The sequence below is a fragment of the Dromaius novaehollandiae genome, chromosome 15 (genome assembly GCF_036370855.1).
Source record: "Dromaius novaehollandiae isolate bDroNov1 chromosome 15, bDroNov1.hap1, whole genome shotgun sequence".
NCBI classification, from domain to species: domain Eukaryota; kingdom Metazoa; phylum Chordata; class Aves; order Casuariiformes; family Dromaiidae; genus Dromaius; species Dromaius novaehollandiae.
Genome location: NC_088112.1, coordinates 15,995,960 through 16,013,289, shown reverse-complemented (window position 1 = coordinate 16,013,289; position 17,330 = coordinate 15,995,960). Strand labels below are relative to the sequence as shown.

Sequence of the window (17,330 nt, the reverse complement as noted above, 5' to 3'; positions counted from 1 at the left end):
CTGCATGGCGCTTGGCTGGCGTGAGCCCCAGCATCTTCTCTGTGCACTTAATCAGTCTGATGCAGCTCAAGTTTTCTGGTGCAAAGACCTGCAATTTACATCATGTGGCACCAGCCCTAGATCTAGAATGTACCAGTTAATAAGGAAATGCTGTCTGACCTTACTTGATAAGGAATTAAGGATTGATAGTGTTAAATCAGTACAAAGGAGTCTGCATTTCTGAGAGTGCTGAATTTTTAGTAAAGCGACTAGGACCATTTTACATTGCTAAATCTGTATTGCATAATTGACAATTACATGCACCACACAAGTATCTCGGGCGTCTAAGAAACAGAAGCATCTGTGCAGTTTTATGGTGGATAGAAGATGCAAATAACTAGGAGAAGGAGAGGGAGGGAGAGATGGTGGCGCTGGTCTCTTCCTGCCCTTTCGGAGGGAGGGGATGAAGCTGAAGGGGACAGGATGTTCTTCGGGGTCCTGTTTTCTCACTTTTCTGTGCCGCTTGTTTGATTATGTCTCAGGTCTAACACAGCTGTAAATTACCACTCCTGCCCTGGCCATTAGAACTACTTTCTGTGAAGGTAATGTAGCCGTCTTGAAGTCTCATTCGAAGTAAGGTGTGGACCTTTGACATGTTTCCCCCGGGCTCCCAGTGGGCCTGGGCACCAGCAAAGAAGTGAAGTGCCTGCTCTCCGTTCCTAGTGCTCTGCCCCATCCGAGAACCGATGCTCCTTTCCTGTTACTTTCCTTTCACCTTTTTTTTCCTATATGCTCCTTGCCCTGGGATTTGCCTGGCTCCGTGTTCCTGTCTCTAGCATGCAGCACAGGCTTTCCCTGGCTGTATGGCAGCATTCCTGCCTGAGGGATGGGGCTCGCCTGTGTCAGCCCTGGGGGCCAGCTGCCTCAGGGCTGCTCCGTCTGCGGGATCAGGGGAGACCTGGCGGGGGGGAGAAGGCAGGGTGTGCTGGATCTGCCCTTCCTGGTGATTCATCTGTTCCAGCTGGCCAGCAGTTAACGAGGGGGGATCTTGTTAAGCAGAGCATGGAGGGGAAAAAGTGAAGCAATGCCAGATTGCTGGCAGGAGTGGATGCTGCAGAACTCCAGCAGCCAGCCCTTCCCCTCTGTGGTGCCATGGTGACTCCTTGTTTTTCCTGCCAGCTGCTTGGGCTTGCTTCTCCTCTGCTGCTGGGGTATTGTGCTAGATGCGTTGCACCCGTTCTCCTAGTCTTCCTGTTGCCTCATGGCTCCCGCACGTCCCCGGGCTGCAGAGTGCCACTGTGCCTCCTGGTCTGTTGGTAGTTTTTATGCTCTGACGTTATCTAGCATTGCTATCTGAGTGATAAGCTATGTGGAAAATGGTCTCCCTCATGGTCTGTCTGCATGAGAAGAACCAGTGTTACTTCTAGCTCCCTGATCATAAGCACTGCAGATACCCTCTGCTGTGTAGATACCATATCTTGAGGCTTTTGTAACAGCGGTGAATCACTGAGTAGTGGATTACAACTGATGTTTATGGTTGTCTTTACCTGGTGATGTAGAAATTGGATCTTGAAGATTAGATTGGTAGGTGTAATTAAGGCTGGAAAGTTTATTTTTTTAATACTGCCTTTGATAGAATATTTGGTGTTTGGGCAAGAAAAAGCTTTCATTACAATGTGTCTTTCTTTTCTGCTGTTGATATCATATTAAAATAGCCAAATCAGATATATTTTAATATGCAAGGTGCTATTGTGCACCTTATGGAGAAATCCCTTGTGCTGCCTTTCTCCTTTATAAGGTCGGCTGGCTGAACACTTGCTGTCTGCCGTGGTCCAGTACTTCACCTCTTTGGAAATGGAGACGGCATTTTGTTATAGCAGACTTTGAGAATGCCTCCCTCAATGAGTGGTTGAGGAATGAAGAGGTGATGCTACACGAGACAGATTGAGCTGAGTTTAGCAGTTCATCATTGCTCAAAAGTGGACTGCTTTTCCACCTCCTCGTGCTAGCCTTAGCCCATGTTGGACTTCCAAGGGTGGATCCAACTCACTGAGCAATCCAGTAGAAAACCAACCTAGTTCTCTGCTGGGCTCAATTGGCTCATGGAAGGGTTGAGCAAATGCCAGAGCTGGAATGAGCTGGGGACAGATCTGGGCAGCCAAGAATGAGGAAGAGGAGGGAGGAGGCAAGAACTCTCCCTTTCTTTTGCTGCAGGCCGGTTTGTTGGATTCAGCCATATTGTATAACTTCGCTGTCAGGTGTCTGGGCAACTTGCCTCAGGCACTGCAGAGCCACTCTGAACTGAAGTGTTTGGGGGTTTGGCTGCGGTATTGAGCCTTGCAGAATGCAGCCACCATTTTTCTGGGAGTGTTCTTACAAAAAAAGTTGCTGAAAAAAATGAAGAAAACATCACTTTTTAGAAAATTTAAGTTAGGCTCTGCCTACCTCTGAGAATTCCTGTCTCAGAGCTGCTGCCTATATCCAGCGTTACCCATCTTGTGACCCAGGAAACACACAGGTATGGAAACTGCCAGCGCCTGTGGTAGGGGTATAAAATCTTGGAGCTATTACCCAATTTCTTGGAATAGATTGTGGCATTCCCATATCTTTTAACTGCACACATACATGCATCTGATGAAACAGCCACTGAAGATGTCTTTGTGTTGGACCGCACAGCATCGGTGTGCCCAAAAAGCACAAACTGGGAGGAAGATGAGTGTTTAAATTTTAGCACACTAGGAAGGAAATTCAGTTCACTATGTGTAGAATGTTCTCTTAATTTTTCATTATTAATTAATAATAATTAAAAAAGCCACTTACTTCTTGATGAGTCACTTAAAATTAAAAGTTTTTTTTTTAAACTTTTAGTGATTAGCTTTTACCATGCAAATTGAAAAGTTAATTGAAATGGATACTGTTCGTTCTTCTTCTTGGCATATCTGCATTTTCCAGTTCCCCACCTACCTCCAGGGAAAAAACCCTCCCGCTGGAAAGTTCCCAAGCAGTGCTAATGTTTCCCGTTACCGGGCGGCTGCTTTCCACCTGCCAACAGGTGGCTGTTTTAAGCCCTCAGATTTGTGTTTGTTATCAAGCAGTGAATTTGGCCAGAGGCCTTTTGGGTTTTCTCTCTTAACATCTCTGTGGTGAGGTTGTGCTTTGAGAATAACATCCCTCAAATTAAGGTGCTGTCAAGGTTCCTGCTGCTTAGAGGTTTAGTTATGCTGAGAAATCTTGGCACAGCTTTCTCTCCCTCCATCCCTGTTGGGTCCTAAAAAAGCAGATGCAGTTCAAGGTGTGTGGTTTGGGTTGAGTTTTGCATGTGTGAAATCTGCATTCTGGTTTTCACGCTCGTGGAAAGCTGCAGGGTTGCTGCCTTGCAGGGGCAGCTCTGGGCACGCAGCTGCCCCGGGGCAGCCCTGCAGCCACCCTTGTCATTGCTGACCCCTTTGGTCCCGGGGAAGGGGTGAGTGTCCCGGGTTGGGTTAGGAGGGTGTTTTCCTCGCCCGCCTTAAATTGCGATGTCTTTTGTCTCGCACAGTTTGCCAGGCTGTCTCGGCGCCCCGATATCCCTGCCTTGCTGCTCCGAACTAGCACGATTGCTCCCTGCTAAGTGCATTAACTCTTTGAAATGCTGCAAGACCAGTCTCCTCCATCAGATATCGTTTAACGGCAGTGTTCTGGTTTTGCAGTAAGCAGAGTTTCTTGGCTAGCTCCAGGCCTCTGGCAAGGCCTGTCTGAGATAAGGAGTGCTGCAAAGCCTGGGGCCCTCCTCCCCACGGGTGCCGGAGGTGGCAGCGCTGGGCTCCTCGGCCCTCGTCGCGGTGTGAGCGGAGCAGACGGCGCTTCTGGAGATCAGCTGTGTGTATCCACTGCCTGCAGAGACTTCCTTCAGAGGCTGTTTGTAGGGGGCTCCTGAATGCGGTGCTTTTAAATCCCTCCCCCTCTGTTAGCAGTAGATACGAGGGCAGGTCGTGGTTCTCCTGGCCACCCAGCCAGGCTCCTGATGCTCCCGGCGAGCAGCACGCTCTTGCTGCCGAAGCGAGAGGGAATAGAGGTGAAGGCTGGTCAGATAACCTCTGGAGATGTTAACCTGTCCTTCACCTGGGAAAAGCGCAGGCAGGCACTCAAAAACACGCTTATCTAAAACTCACCGGGAGTCCTGAATGCGAAACTCCTGAATGCCTCAGCGTTGCGTAAGGTATCTAGGAACAAAACGCGGTCGGGACACTCGGGTGCCCCCGTCGACGCTGGCTGAGTTCACGTGGGAACCAGACTGATTCGACTTGTCAATGGGGAAATTCCAGCTGTCGACCGTGTTGCTTTAGGGCCTTGTTTTATCAGCATTTGTTTCTGCTAGTCAGAGATTTTCTTTGTCAGATGGGAGAGGGCCGATACAAACCCGATCATACTAAGAAGTAAGGGATGACTGTTTCATATGGAGACACTGTTTCTCGCAGTTAAACCTTAGGGGCTTGCATTAACTCATTTCTCTCTTCCACCTATGTAATTGCACTGGCTCCTGTGGAGTTGTTCTTGACGGACACCTGCCTGAACGTGATCAGAATGAAATCCTCCCTTGCTTCCCAAGAAAAATCTCTGTAACTAGGCCATTGTGCTGACTGTGCTTGCTTGCTCGGAAGATGGGGTATGCGTTTAGGGAAGGAAGAGCGGGGAAAACAGAAAGTTAAGAAGTCATCTAATTTCAGAGCGAGCTCATATGACTTCGGCTGCTAACCAACTGTGCTCTCCCAGATGAGAGAATTGCAGCTTTTGCAACTCTGCCTGTTGCTCAAATGCCTCTCCTCCTTTATTTCTTCGTGTTTGGGCCTGTCACAGACTTAAACCTTTGCATTAATTTCAGGAAAGGAATGTATGCCAGTCATCTCTTTCTCACATGGTGGAGTAGCAAAGATTTTTGAAAGGGAGGGGTTGAATAGAGGTGGGATCATAAGCTGTGTCGGGGAGAAGCTGGTGACAAGCCATCCAGCGTTTCTGCCAAGCACATGATTTGACGTGAACTGCTGTATATGTGAAGTGTCTCCCTTTGGTGACTTGTCGCTGGAAGGCTTGACTGAAGGTTTGAAGCACAGCATTAGTAGTGAAACTAGATTTCCTTGGAGTCTCTGAGCACAGCTCCCTCCCCAATGCCATGCCTCAGCTACTTATATAGGGCAAATACATTGATATTTCTCCATCGTCATTTCCATTTCAACAACAGAAACTAAATGTCCTGACTTTCCCCTCTTCTTCTAAGTAGATGTGCTTTGGGATGCTGGAAGATACTGGTGAACGTGTCTTTCCAGTCATCCCTATGGTTGCCGCTGTCATGACAGCTCCAGCAGTAGGTTCAGCTGTTGCCCTGTTGTCTTTGGCTGGAGGATGAGGCAGGTGACGTAGCTCTTTCCTGCTCGTGCACCACGGCTCCTTCCAGAGAGTGCTTTCCTGTGTGACACAGACCCAGGTGCCATGAAGGGAAGTTCCCACTTGCAGGATGTGGTGAGGAAGTGGAGCAGACTGGAGTCCCCCCATGTCTTGGTGCTCCATGACCATGTACGCCTACCAACAAGAGTCATTTCCCATGGGTTGCAGTGGTAAATTATGTATGCCTTATTGATTGATTGGTGTTTTTAATGCTCTGCTGCTGGTGCATATCCTGAGTTCCGCAGCATTCAGTACTCCTCTGGGTGGTCTGGGACCTGCATATGTTGCCTAATTCCATCTAGAGGCTGCGCTGCAATTGCCACAAATTAAGTGGAAAATGGATTAGTAAGGTACTGTAGACAGAATTATGGCATCCAGGACTCAGCACCCCCTGAATCAGATATAAAAAGCTATATATTTTAATCACCCGAGAACCCAACAGAGAGATCGACAGCTCTGTGAGGAGGCTGTATTAATGGAGGTTGGTGCTGTGAGATGGTTGGGGGCAGAGACACTATGTTCTCCAAACCATAATTACTTTTGAGATTTTGCCTTTTGTTAATGCTAAAATCTCTTCATTGTCTCTGCCAAATACATTCTGGGCGGGCTTAAAAAAGGAGAGAAACAAGCAGTGCACTACAGAAGTTGTTTGGGCCATTCAAAAATGGATGATAATTCTGGATTGAACTGTTCTGTGGTGTCACACCTGATACCTTACTAGAGCTGGGCTTTTGGAAGCTGCACAATTGTTTGCCCTCTGGATCCTTTCTGAGGTGCCTCAGATGGGGCACCTGGAATTACTTGTTGCTTTTGAAAACATATGCATGAAATGTGAAAGCTCTAATGTCTTAAAACATGAACTTCTAATGCTCTTGAAATGTGCTCTGTAGATTAGCAAAGAACAGATACAAAAATCACGTCAGAGACTAACTTGACTTGGGAAAACTGTATCTAGAGATGAGGGTATTTCTCTTTCTCCTTCCATGACTTTTGTCTTTGGCATGTCTGCTGCAATTAGCATGTGGGGTTTCGATGGTGGTATTGGTTACTAGAGACTCGCATCTTCTCATCACTAATAGATAAACTTGATGATCTGGTAGTGGTTTCTGGGGTTTTTGAGTTTCATGGCTAGATGATAAAATGTGAGGTTCCTTATGTTAAGGTTAATAAAGGCTTTTAGGGGTTAGACACTTGTGCCCAAGTGCCTCCTTTCCTAGGGAGTCTCTGTCGCCCTGGTGATCATGCAGTGGCCAGTCACTTACCTCTTGATTGCTTAAGCTGATGAATGAGTCCAGCAAGCACTTTTGAGGTTTGTGCTCAGAGAATCAGCATGTGCTATGGCTGGAAATGGAAATGATTCTGAGTAATAGAAGGTTTTTTGTTTTTTGTTTTTCTTTGCCCGTTTGCTTTTGGAGACCTCACATTGTGCTCAGTTCTCAGAGTCAGTGTGGAGGATGGAGATGAGAGGGGTGGAGGGAGGAAGGGAGGAAGAGGCTCACATTGATTTTGCTTCTCCTTTGGAGCGGCACTGAGCTGTGCGAGGGGGGAATGCAATCACTGCTGCTAGGCCTGGAGGCCGTGAATCTGGCCCTTGCCCTTGCATCCACCACCTACTTCCAGTAGCTGAGCCAAGCCGCACATGCTCACAAAATGGGAGCCCTCTGGTGCGAGGTTGGCAGGAGGAGGAGGACATATCTGGACATCTTCTTCCCGGACCCTGCACAGGGAGCCACTGGGGCTCCACCGGCACAGCAGCGCTTGGGGAACGCGGCAGCTTCGCGTCAACGGATTTGGTTTGTGTGTGGTTTAGCTGAGATCCACTGGGACAGGAGGGTCAAGGTAGTGCAGAGCTAGCTGGCTGTCACTTTTGCTGATGTTTTACTAGCCCATTTCTGGAGCCTGCCAGGAGGAAGAGGTGGCAGACCGTACAGTAGGCCACTTCCTGCCCGGAGCTGGGCTCACTTCCCTTGCCATTTAACTGAGCTATTCAGAGCCAGCAATATCTCCCTCTGTCTAGTGTTTCCTGTGATTTCATAGGAAATTTCTCTTGCAGTGGCAGCTGCTGCCAATTTGTGTAGCCCTTTTCTCTGACCTCAATTAATTCTTTTTTTATCTATTGCTGAGCAATGCTTAAAGTTTTCCATCAAGTTCTCACAATCTGGCCTCTGTGATGCTATTTCGTATTTCTGAGCAGGTCAGAATTGCCGCTGCCCTGTAACAAGTGCCTTCGAACTCATCACTTGCACCAGAAAAGCAGGGACTGGGGAGGAACTGTGGTATTCATTAGAAACTGCTCAGTTGTGCTCTTCTTCAGCTCCATTTACCATCTTCGAACATCCATCTCAGATTCACCATTAAGCAGGTATTATGTGGTTCAGCCCTAGTACAGTGGGTCGTTTCCCAGGCTTGGCCTCTTCAGCTCAGCGTTATTAATACGTGGGATCTCAGCTTGCTCCATTTTGCTCCTTCAGTTTTCTGGGCTGTTCTGTTTTCCCCTCCTGTTTCTTCATAGTCATTCCACGTAGATGAAGGGAGGGGGCCTCTCATAGGATAGCAGAGAGACTAAATATCAATAGACTGTGAGCTGTTGCCAGATGTCATCCTCTTTCCCGGAGTGTCTGCTTGGCAGATGTTCTCTGAACCAGCTGGCTTCGGGGAGCGAGGGTGCCTTGATCTACAGCAGGGTGTTTGCAACGTCTTTGGTTCTCAGTGTGTAGCTGTGTTTCTCTGAGCTTCCCCCTGGGGCCTTGGTGCCACTGTGATGACTGCTGGTTCCCACACCTGCATCCCTTTCCCACTACATTTTGAGATCAGTGGGGCACCGGTCAGTGCATCAAATCGGGAGTAGGAGTCGTCTTCCCATAACAACACTTGACTAATGCTCTGGCTTTTCAAAGACAATTTTCAAAGCCAGTAATAGAGCTGGCATCATATGGGAAATCCCAGAACAGAAGCCCTTCTCTTTTTGCCCACAAAGTGCCTTATTTGGGCCTAACAGCAGTGGGTGATAAAGCTTGCATGCTTTTGGATTTCCTGGAAAAGAGAAGCGAAGGGAAGGAAAGGATTGATGTTTCTCTTTTTGTGGTAAATCTAAATGCTAAAGCCTGGAGCCTTTAACTAGGAGCAAAGATGTTGAACCGAAGTCTCTTTAATGCCACGTCGGAGATGCGTGCTGAGAGGAGCTCGGAGCTTGGCGGAGCAAGCAGGGAGAGGGGCTGGTTGTCAGCTGTGGCCTCTACGGGGCAAATCCAGGGACTGAGGGGACTGTGAGCTCGGAGAGGTCGGTGCGCAGCGAGCGCGCCTGTCCGAGCTAGCCCCCGCGGGGGTAGCCGGGCAGGCGGTATGCCCTGGCTGCTTCCTGCACTCCCTGTCTCGTGAGGGATGGGAGCCAGCGGGGAATTTCGGAGTGAGGGATGAGAGCAGGTTTTGGCAGAGGCCCATCTTTTTCCCTATGCCAAGCTGCTGGTCCCTCTCAGAGGGGAGGCTACTACCCGCACAAAGAGTCTCCTGTGATTCTGCTGCCACTCGCTGAACCAGATTGTGAAGCCTTTTGTTGAGCTTTTTCTTTTCTTTTCTTTTTTTTTTTTCCCTTGGGATAGTGTCAAAAGGCAACTTCTCTGGTCTGGATAATTGATGTGGCTGGTGCAGGCATGGGTTAGGTCAGCTCTCACTTGCTAGACTGGGACGGAGGAATGCGGTTGTGCTTGGAGCCCCCACCGCCCAGCCTGAGGGAACTCTGTTGATAAGAGGAGGGCAAACGTCTGGCTCCCCCTTCCATGGTTGCAGCTTGCAGCCTGGCTCTGACTTCTTGTGCTGGTGCTGTGCAAGAGTGGAAGAGTTTGCTTCCTTCACCTGGCTATTTCATCACTCCAGCCTTCTCCTCTTGCATGCTGGTGGAGTCTGCTGTTCAATGGCATGCACCATCCCCATCGTAAGTTGGCAAAGACTTGCTTTCTCTTCTGCTGTCCTGGTACGTGTCCTAATGCTCATTAATGGAAAACTAGAGTCTTAGAGCGGGCCACAGCAGCTTGACAAAAGCAAATCCCATAGTCCCCACTGGCTGCACAGGACTTGCTGCAAGAGTAATCCCATGTCCCTTCAGGTTTGTCATTATAGGGGGAATGCAGGACCTACATTTCCTATGTCATCCTGAAATTTCTCTCTCCACCAGACCAGACTTGACTTAAAAAAAAAAAAAAAAAAAAAAAAAAAAATCCCCCCACTAAAATACAAAGTTGAGAAACTTTTCCACTTTACTGTGGAGAGCAGATGACAAGAAGCAAAGTGATGACACACCTTGTTAGCTACCTGCACTTGGCTTGATTTTTTATTTTTTATTTTTATTTTATTTTTTTTTTTGGTAGAGCTTTCTCCGAGTTTCCTGGCTGTTAAGAACCAACAGGGCAGACGTGCAGCTTGTTAGACGTGGGGCCCTGCTCCTCCAGCAGACATGTCCCTCTGGCATTGGGCTGTCTGCACAATTAGCAGCTCTTCTTTGGGCAAAGCCCCTCCTGAAGCCTCTGCTTCCTGGGAATACTGCTGAGTTGGTGCGTTCTCCCCTCTCCCTGGGATCGCCTGTAGCCCACAGCACTGATAATTAATTCGATTATGGTATTATCTTCTTAGCTTCCTGTTAATGAAGACACTATCTGCCAAAGTGTTAGCTGTTGATACACAGCTGCTTTTGAAGGGCTACCTCCCCTGGGTGGCCCAAACAGCATCATCACCTAACCTGTTAATGGACAGCCACGGGGAGACGTGGGAGCAAGCAGGTCGGAGAGGAGCTGCCTCTGCACTGCATGACGTGTAAAGCTTCAGCCAGGCCTAATTCCAGAGACAGGCACCATGCAGATGCTTCTAGGTTAATAAGAAATATAGCTAATTGCCAACATAAGATAAGTTGGTAATAGGAGAACTAGGATAAGCTTGGCTCCCTGCCCTGTCCTGACTTGCTGTTGGGAGGAGCCTAGTTACAAGTCTACTGTTCCTCCGGGGCATCTGTGCCACACGCCTAGCTTAGGAGGCCAGGGCCTGGCAGTCACGTAATATGCTCCAGTCTAACAATTATTGCAAAATAATCAGTGAAAAGCTCGATACAACACTTTGAGTTTCCTGTATAATCAAAATGTGCCAAAATGCTTTAAACTGCATCTACTTTAACTTTTCTTTTTAAAGATTCTTTCACAGATATTTTAAAATAATTTTGGAGCGGGAAAACAATAGGATTATTGTTTCTTTTGTTTCCTTCATTTTTCTCACTGACCTGGCTGATTGCATTGCTGAGAGCGAGACAGGCCCTTGGCCTCCTTGCTCCATCCTGTGCTTTGCATGGATAGCTGTGCTCAGAAGGGGTCTGTGTCTGTCTGCCTCTCGTCTGTCTGCTCTCCCCCTCTCCCCAGGATCTTGGATGGCTGGGCAGTTTTCTCTTTGGGGAATGTGATGTGATCAGTCTTGTGCAGAGCTTGGATGGGAACCCTCGCTGCTGACATGATTTGTGGGAGTCTCCCTGTGCCGATCTCCTTGGTTCCAAAATTCCTGGTCTGCAGCGCGTGCTTCCCGCCGGGGCCTTGCAGAAGGGTGCTCTCTGGAGGAACCTGCCCTGCCAGGGCTTGGCGCTGGCGTGCTTTGGTTTCTGCAGTCTATCTTCTGATGTGTGTCTGTGCATCCCTCCCCACTCTCAACATCAGGGTTGCTGCACGTTTTCCCGTTGCCCTGCCTTCTCCGGGGCTGGCTCTTGGCAAGAGCTCTGTGACAGCCTGTGCTGAACCCCATCCTTCAAAATCGGCAGAGGCATGAGGGGCCAGAAAGGGTGCAGGAAGCCTCGAAACTTAGAAACCTGATGACTGGGTTCCTCTGGGTGGCACCTCTCAGCTCCGAAGTTCACTTTTTACCATTGCCATTAAATGCTTGTCCCTGCTGCAGCATTAGGTCGTGTAGGGCTGTAATGAAAGAACTGCCAGCCCGTGACCAAGCGGCTGGATTTCTGCAGACGTGTGCTTTGCTATCTGCTAACGCAAACTGCCCACCGTGCTTGGAGCCAGCTCTGGCCGTGTTTTCTTTGGAGTGGGTTTTTAGCTTTGCTTCAACCACAAGCTTATGTCTAGTAAGCAGATGAGCTGGCATCTGCTGCTGCCTTCTCCAGCGCCGTGTGATGTGGCAGCCAGGCTGGATGTGCTCCCACGTGACCTGCCCCTCCAACTTGCTTCTTTCCCCACCTTTCTCCCCCTTCCCAGTGTTGCTAGGGGCACGCTGGGCTGGGGAGGTGCCCGCTGCTCCCGGCGGAGGGGCAGGCTGGGCTGCGGAGAGGGTTGGTCCTCGCTTCCTCCCGCTCTGCGGAGCAGCTGCCGCTGCAGGAGACGCTTTCAGTCAAAAAAAAGCAGGAAACGGGGAACTTCCCGGGCTGAAGTTCTGGCCTGGCTTGGTGGGATCACATGGTTGGGAGCCTTGCAAAAGATGTCACCAATCTGGCAAGAGCCTTGTGTCCAGGCATATGTGTATGGGAGAAAACACAGCTTGCACCGTTTGTGCCTTGGAGTCTCTTAGTACTCCCAGGAGTGAGAAATCCTCAGCTCGTGTTCGAAAATGAGAGGAGGGAAGAGCTTCCAGTAACTCAAGCATTGCGTTACTTAACAGTCATCAGATGTGCGGTATTTGTGACTTGTTTTGTTTTGCTCGTCCTTCGTCAGTCACAAGCTTTACCAAGCTCTTCCAAACAGGAAGACTGGGGTTAGAGTCATTTAGTGTCCTTCTGCATCTGTGGGGGCACAGCAAGGGTGTCATGCAGGATCCTGGAGATGTTGTGTAATCCCCTATTTTCCTGGACCTGAGGAACAACAGGAGGGTGCTCCCCGCCCAGCAGATCTGGGGAAACCGTCCTGGCCACCGCAGCCTGCAGTGACTCTGCCTCAAGGAAACTATTCCCCTCTCAGCCAGGCTCATTTTGTGGCTTCCAGTAACGTCACAGCAATCTGCAGTTATTGCTGAGTCTAGATTCATTCTCTTTGTTGCAAACTCTTCAAAATCTGTATTGAAAAGAAGCTGTAAACACGGTCTGTTTGTGCTTAGTGTCATCCTGCTTTGGAGATGTATTGTTTTCATTCTGAAGGCAGTATTTGAGAGCTTCTTTTGTTTTTTTCCTCTTGTGTTTGCACGTGTTGGGGGAGGTTTATATTTTTTCTCAAAATATACTAGGAAAAATATCTTATGCCTTCTCCTGCCGACTTCTGCACCAAACCTCAAGCGGTTTATCTGGGTGCGTTTTGAGATCAGAGAAAAAAATTGCATGTATTGCATGACAGAGCAGGGGTGCAGAAGGTCATGTTGACAAAAAGGACTTAGCATTATCATCGCAACACTTGAAACAAGATTGTGCCTAGCGGTAAAGGAATCTGCAGCCCTCAGCTGGCAGCAGAGGCCTCCTGTAAAAAGCAGGTGGAAAAATAGGTGCCAAAGAACAAGACCTGTGAAAACCAGCATGCCAAGCAGGGAGCTGGCCGGGAGGACCTGCGGTGGGGAGCGGGGGCATCCCAGAATCCTGTCCTCCGAGGGGCTCCCTGCCACGCAGGTCTTCGCCAGGCTGTGCAAGCCTGGCTTCAGATCCCTCTCGCGGAGCCGGAGCTGAACGAATGTCTCAGTCTCTACGGTTGCATAGTTTTCACTATGCTTTAAATGTTAATTGTGTCAGAGGAGAGTGACTGTGTAGACTTTGTAGGTGCTTACGACACTTACTGGGGAGATTGACCCCCAGGGTATTTGAAGTGGGTCTTGCCCTCTCCTATTGAAGCTATTGCACGCCGTATAAATAATTAAGCACTTATTGAAGCACTGGAGACAATGAGCTCTTCAAGCGATCGGAGGTGGGAGTTCAGACCCATATGCAGAGAGGACGAGGAGTCTGAGTCTCCCTCCCCTCCCTTCCCTGGGAGGGAGTCGCGGTGTCGTCGGATGCATGGGCATGCTCTTCCTCCTCTGCTTCAGCTCCGTGTTAAGTGCAAAGCCCAATCCAACTGGTGTTTTCTGGCAAGCTCAAGCAAAGGAAATGCTGAAGACATGGATCCTGCCAGGGCTTAGATGTTAAGCACCATGGATGCTGGAGGCCTAGATAGCTGTGTGCGTGCCCTGAAGCAGCAGTGCAGACACCTAATGAGAGTGGGAGTTGATTAGGAGCTCTCTTTGCTGAGGGAAATGTTTTGACTCCAGCTGTGTTGATAGATAAAATTCTTTGCCTGAGGTCTTGTGCTTTGGAGAAGAGTCCTAAGAGAACAGAGAACACTGGAAAAGACTAGAGTTACTGAGCGCAGTCCCCTGCAGTTGCACCAGCCAGGGAGTTGTTTGTTTAATGCTGAAGATCCCATAAAATACCCCCTCCGATCTTATGTAGCCCAAAGCGTTCCCCAAACTTGAGGTATATCTTTTTGGTCTTTTGCAAGCAAACATGAGCGTGTGCTCTGAGTCCAAGTTAGCTGTAGTCCAGGAACTGTGTCAGTGTTGTGCTATGCTTGATCTAATAAGCCTAAAATATGTGTTTTGGAGAAGTTTCCGAGTTTTAGTGATTGAAGTCCATTGGGATGAAACCTAGTAGTTACAGAAATGCAGGTTACATTAACTGCCTGTACTGAACAAAATGATAGTTGTAAGTACCATTAGTGATGAAAAATGACTTGGACCTTGAAAATAGAGGGAATTGTGGAAACAATGGTAAGATCCCGTGTTTCTGTAGCTGCTTTGGATGTGCAGCAGACTGCAATGGTCTCAGCTATTCTCACAATGCTGCAGGTCACTGTGACCTGACCAGCAGTGTTACATGCCAACCTCTGAGGTCTGTGTTGGTCTGGAGACCGGGCTTCCCCTCCTCCTGAGGAGAGTTGCCTTGTGTTGTGTGAGTTAATTATTGACTTTAGTCACCTCTCTTGCATTTCCTTTTTTAGATGCAAATGCTGGACAAGTTTCCGATGGAAGGAGGTCAGAAGGACCCCAAGCAAAGGATTATCCCCTTTCTGCCAGGTAGGTGCAGTGGGCTTTTTCCCAGTACATGTGCACACACACCTGCTTTAGATCTTACCTCTTGAACCATCGGAGCATTAGCAGGTTATTTGGTCTGCGCTCTGCCCATTAAAACATTTATATTTGTTAGAAAGGTGCCCAGTGAGTGTTTAAAACCCCTAGTCATTCCCTCTCTCTCCAGAAGGCACCAACAAGGGACTTCAGCTAAGCCATCCCATGTGCACAGCTTCTGTCAGTAATAACCCATGGGTAGACCAGCTGTTTTCAGGAGGAGCGTGGCCAGCATAGCACAGGGCTGCGGATGGTGTGGAGGCTGCCCAGGAACTGTTTGTATGCTGTTTTTCCTGCGGTGTGTGACTCAAAGGGCTATCCAGAGAGAAGGAAATAACAATTGAATTCCAAATGTTAAATGAGGCTGATTGACAGCCATGGCTTCTTCCTGTGATGTTTGGGACCAGTTACTCCAAGACAGGATTTATTTGGTGTGGCGCATGCCCTGCCACAGCCCGACATGCAGCTGGGCATTTCTGCGTCCCCAGTAACAAATGTGATGATCCCTTTCAAACTTTGTGATGGTGAGGGATTGCTTGTGGCTGCCCTTTCATGCTGCTTCTAAAGGAGGGGGAAAAAACAAACTCTAATATGCCTTGCAAAAATACCCAGACAGAGGGGACCCTGATAGTCTTTCATGCACCCGTAACTAATGGATTTGATCGCAAAGTTGTATTTATCCCCACCCCAAAGTAGCTAATGGGTGTATTTAGAAATGTCATGGTACCATAATCACTTCCAGTGACTGTCAAGTTAATTTAATGTAGCCCTGTGGACTGTGTTCTGCTTCCCAGCTTTTCTAGAAACATAAAGATGTTTAGTGGGGTTTACTTTTCTCTGACTGGCATGAAGAAAATAATTTACACCCCTTTACAAGCAAGAGCAATCTTGTCTGGATTCCCCATAGAGGTAATTCTGATTCTGTCTTATCCCTGGATTGTAACATCAGCAAAACCAAAGCACACCTGACATTAATACAGAGGAAAAGCCATTGCTGTACTATTTTTCCTGCCAGCAAGGAGTGGGGAAGAAAAGTGGAAGCCAAATTGGCAAAGGGCATAACTTGGAAAAATTGGAATTACAGTTTGGCTGTGCTCTACTTGTGAAGAATTCCCACCAAAATGCTGCTGTTCTTGGAAGGCAGTGATTTGGCTCAGGAAGCCTGTCCTGAACACTGCTTCTTGCAGCTCACTCATCAATATTTGTTTCTTCTTCTTTCTTTTGAACTAGTTCCCTTTTGTCAAGTGGCATGTCACTGAGATTTCCATTGGAGGAAAAAGGGAGTTGAAGTTGCTGGGAAATAAAGGCCGAAATAAAGCAGTTTGGGGATATTAGGATGACCATCCTCTGTAGGAGCTTACTTATTGATGTGTGTACTCTGTGTAGAGACTTTTGCCCTGTTGCTCTAGTCCCCTTTCTTCAATAGGATTAAATAATACAGTTTTCAGAGGTCACACATTGACTTTGAAAACTGCTAGAACATGCTTCTACCAGCAATTTTTCTTGACATTTCATTTCTGGAATGGCTGGCAATAGCTGAAAAGAGAGATAGCACTGCTATGGTGGCTTTACCACTTCCTGGTGCAAGCACAGAGTAAGGGGTAGTTGTAATGAGATGATCCTCGCATGGGACTATGGCCTACCTTTGGGCAGGAGGTAGTCACTAGACAGATATAATCTTGAATCTGCCTGACCGCATGGGGCAGCTTCAGAAGCACTCCTTCGACCTCTTGCTTCCAGGAAGTTGTGTTGTGAAGAAGTGAGAATTATTTTGCCTTTGCTGTTCATTGTGGAGTGGTGAGGAGATGGTGGCTTTCTCATGAGCCTGGTGGTGAGCCATCTAGCCTTACCTAGTGAGATGGCTTGCAAGCTGTATCTGCCTCTGAAAGAGGACTTCACCTGGGAGTAGGAGAAGGCTGTTTCAATAGTTACTGGCAATGCTAGAGGATGTGGAAAACAGTATGGTTCCTTTCTGCATCAGTTCTTAGCCTTCTCAGTTCAGGATGGCAATGGACTTTTTTACTTACAACTGAACACAAAACTTTGGCTGTCTCTGTCTAGGTGTGCCATCAGAAAGAGCTCAGTGCAAACAGGCCAAGGTCTTCCTCTGCAAATTGTGCATGGGGTATACTTAGACTTGCTGCATTGGTGATGAGGTTCAGCTTCTACGAGTACTGTAGTTCGTTCCCAATACCCTTTTTAGCAACATTTTACCATCTGAATTTCATTACTAGTGGAGATTTGGCTCCAGTGGGCTTACTGAAAATATGCTGCTTTCTGGGAAGCCAGTTCTATGGTAACATTAGACATTGTGGCCACAGAAGCACTGAAAAATGTCTCCTGCTACCCTGTACGTCCTGCTGCCGTTGCATTCTTAGCAAACCCCTAAGCCTCTGAAGCTCAGGGTCACCACCATGACCTGAGAAGATGCCATCTGGGATTGTCTGTCAGGCTGGTTTCCTGGAATGGAAAGAGAGCCTGATGATTACTCCGTAGCTATAGCATCCAGCCCAAAGGAACACTCTTCATTTTGTGTTGCCTTGTGTGTTAATGTTGTTTCATAGGTTTAACTTCTTGGAAATTTCTGGAGACTTGGGGCCTTTGCAGTAGGTCTCTGCACCAAAAAATACCCTTGTAGGTAGAAGTCCTTCAGCCCACTCATATCTTCTGAAGCAAAGTCATAAAGCTGAGTTCTCAGAAGTGGAGTTTGTAGCCAGGGGTTCTCCTTTTGGGTTCTCCTTTCCTGGATGTCAGCACAAAACTCATCCTGTTGCACAGCTTGGTTTTGTCAGGCTCAGACTGGCAGTACATCATGGCATTTCAGCACTGTGCCTGCAAATCCTGTGCTGCCATATAGGGGAATTTGGAAATGGACT

The 17,330-nt window shown here is 48.2% G+C and overlaps 1 protein-coding gene across 2 annotated transcripts in view; it reads left to right on the top strand.

Annotated features, from left to right (window-relative positions):
• Positions 1-17,330, top strand: part of SH3PXD2B (SH3 and PX domains 2B) — an 87,340-nt gene that overhangs the window by 23,527 nt on the left and 46,483 nt on the right. For both annotated transcript variants that reach the window (XM_064521026.1, XM_064521025.1), the window contains exon 3: positions 14,328-14,403. In XM_064521026.1, coding sequence (XP_064377096.1) covers positions 14,328-14,403 — 76 coding nt within the window. The remainder of the gene's footprint in view (positions 1-14,327; positions 14,404-17,330) is intronic.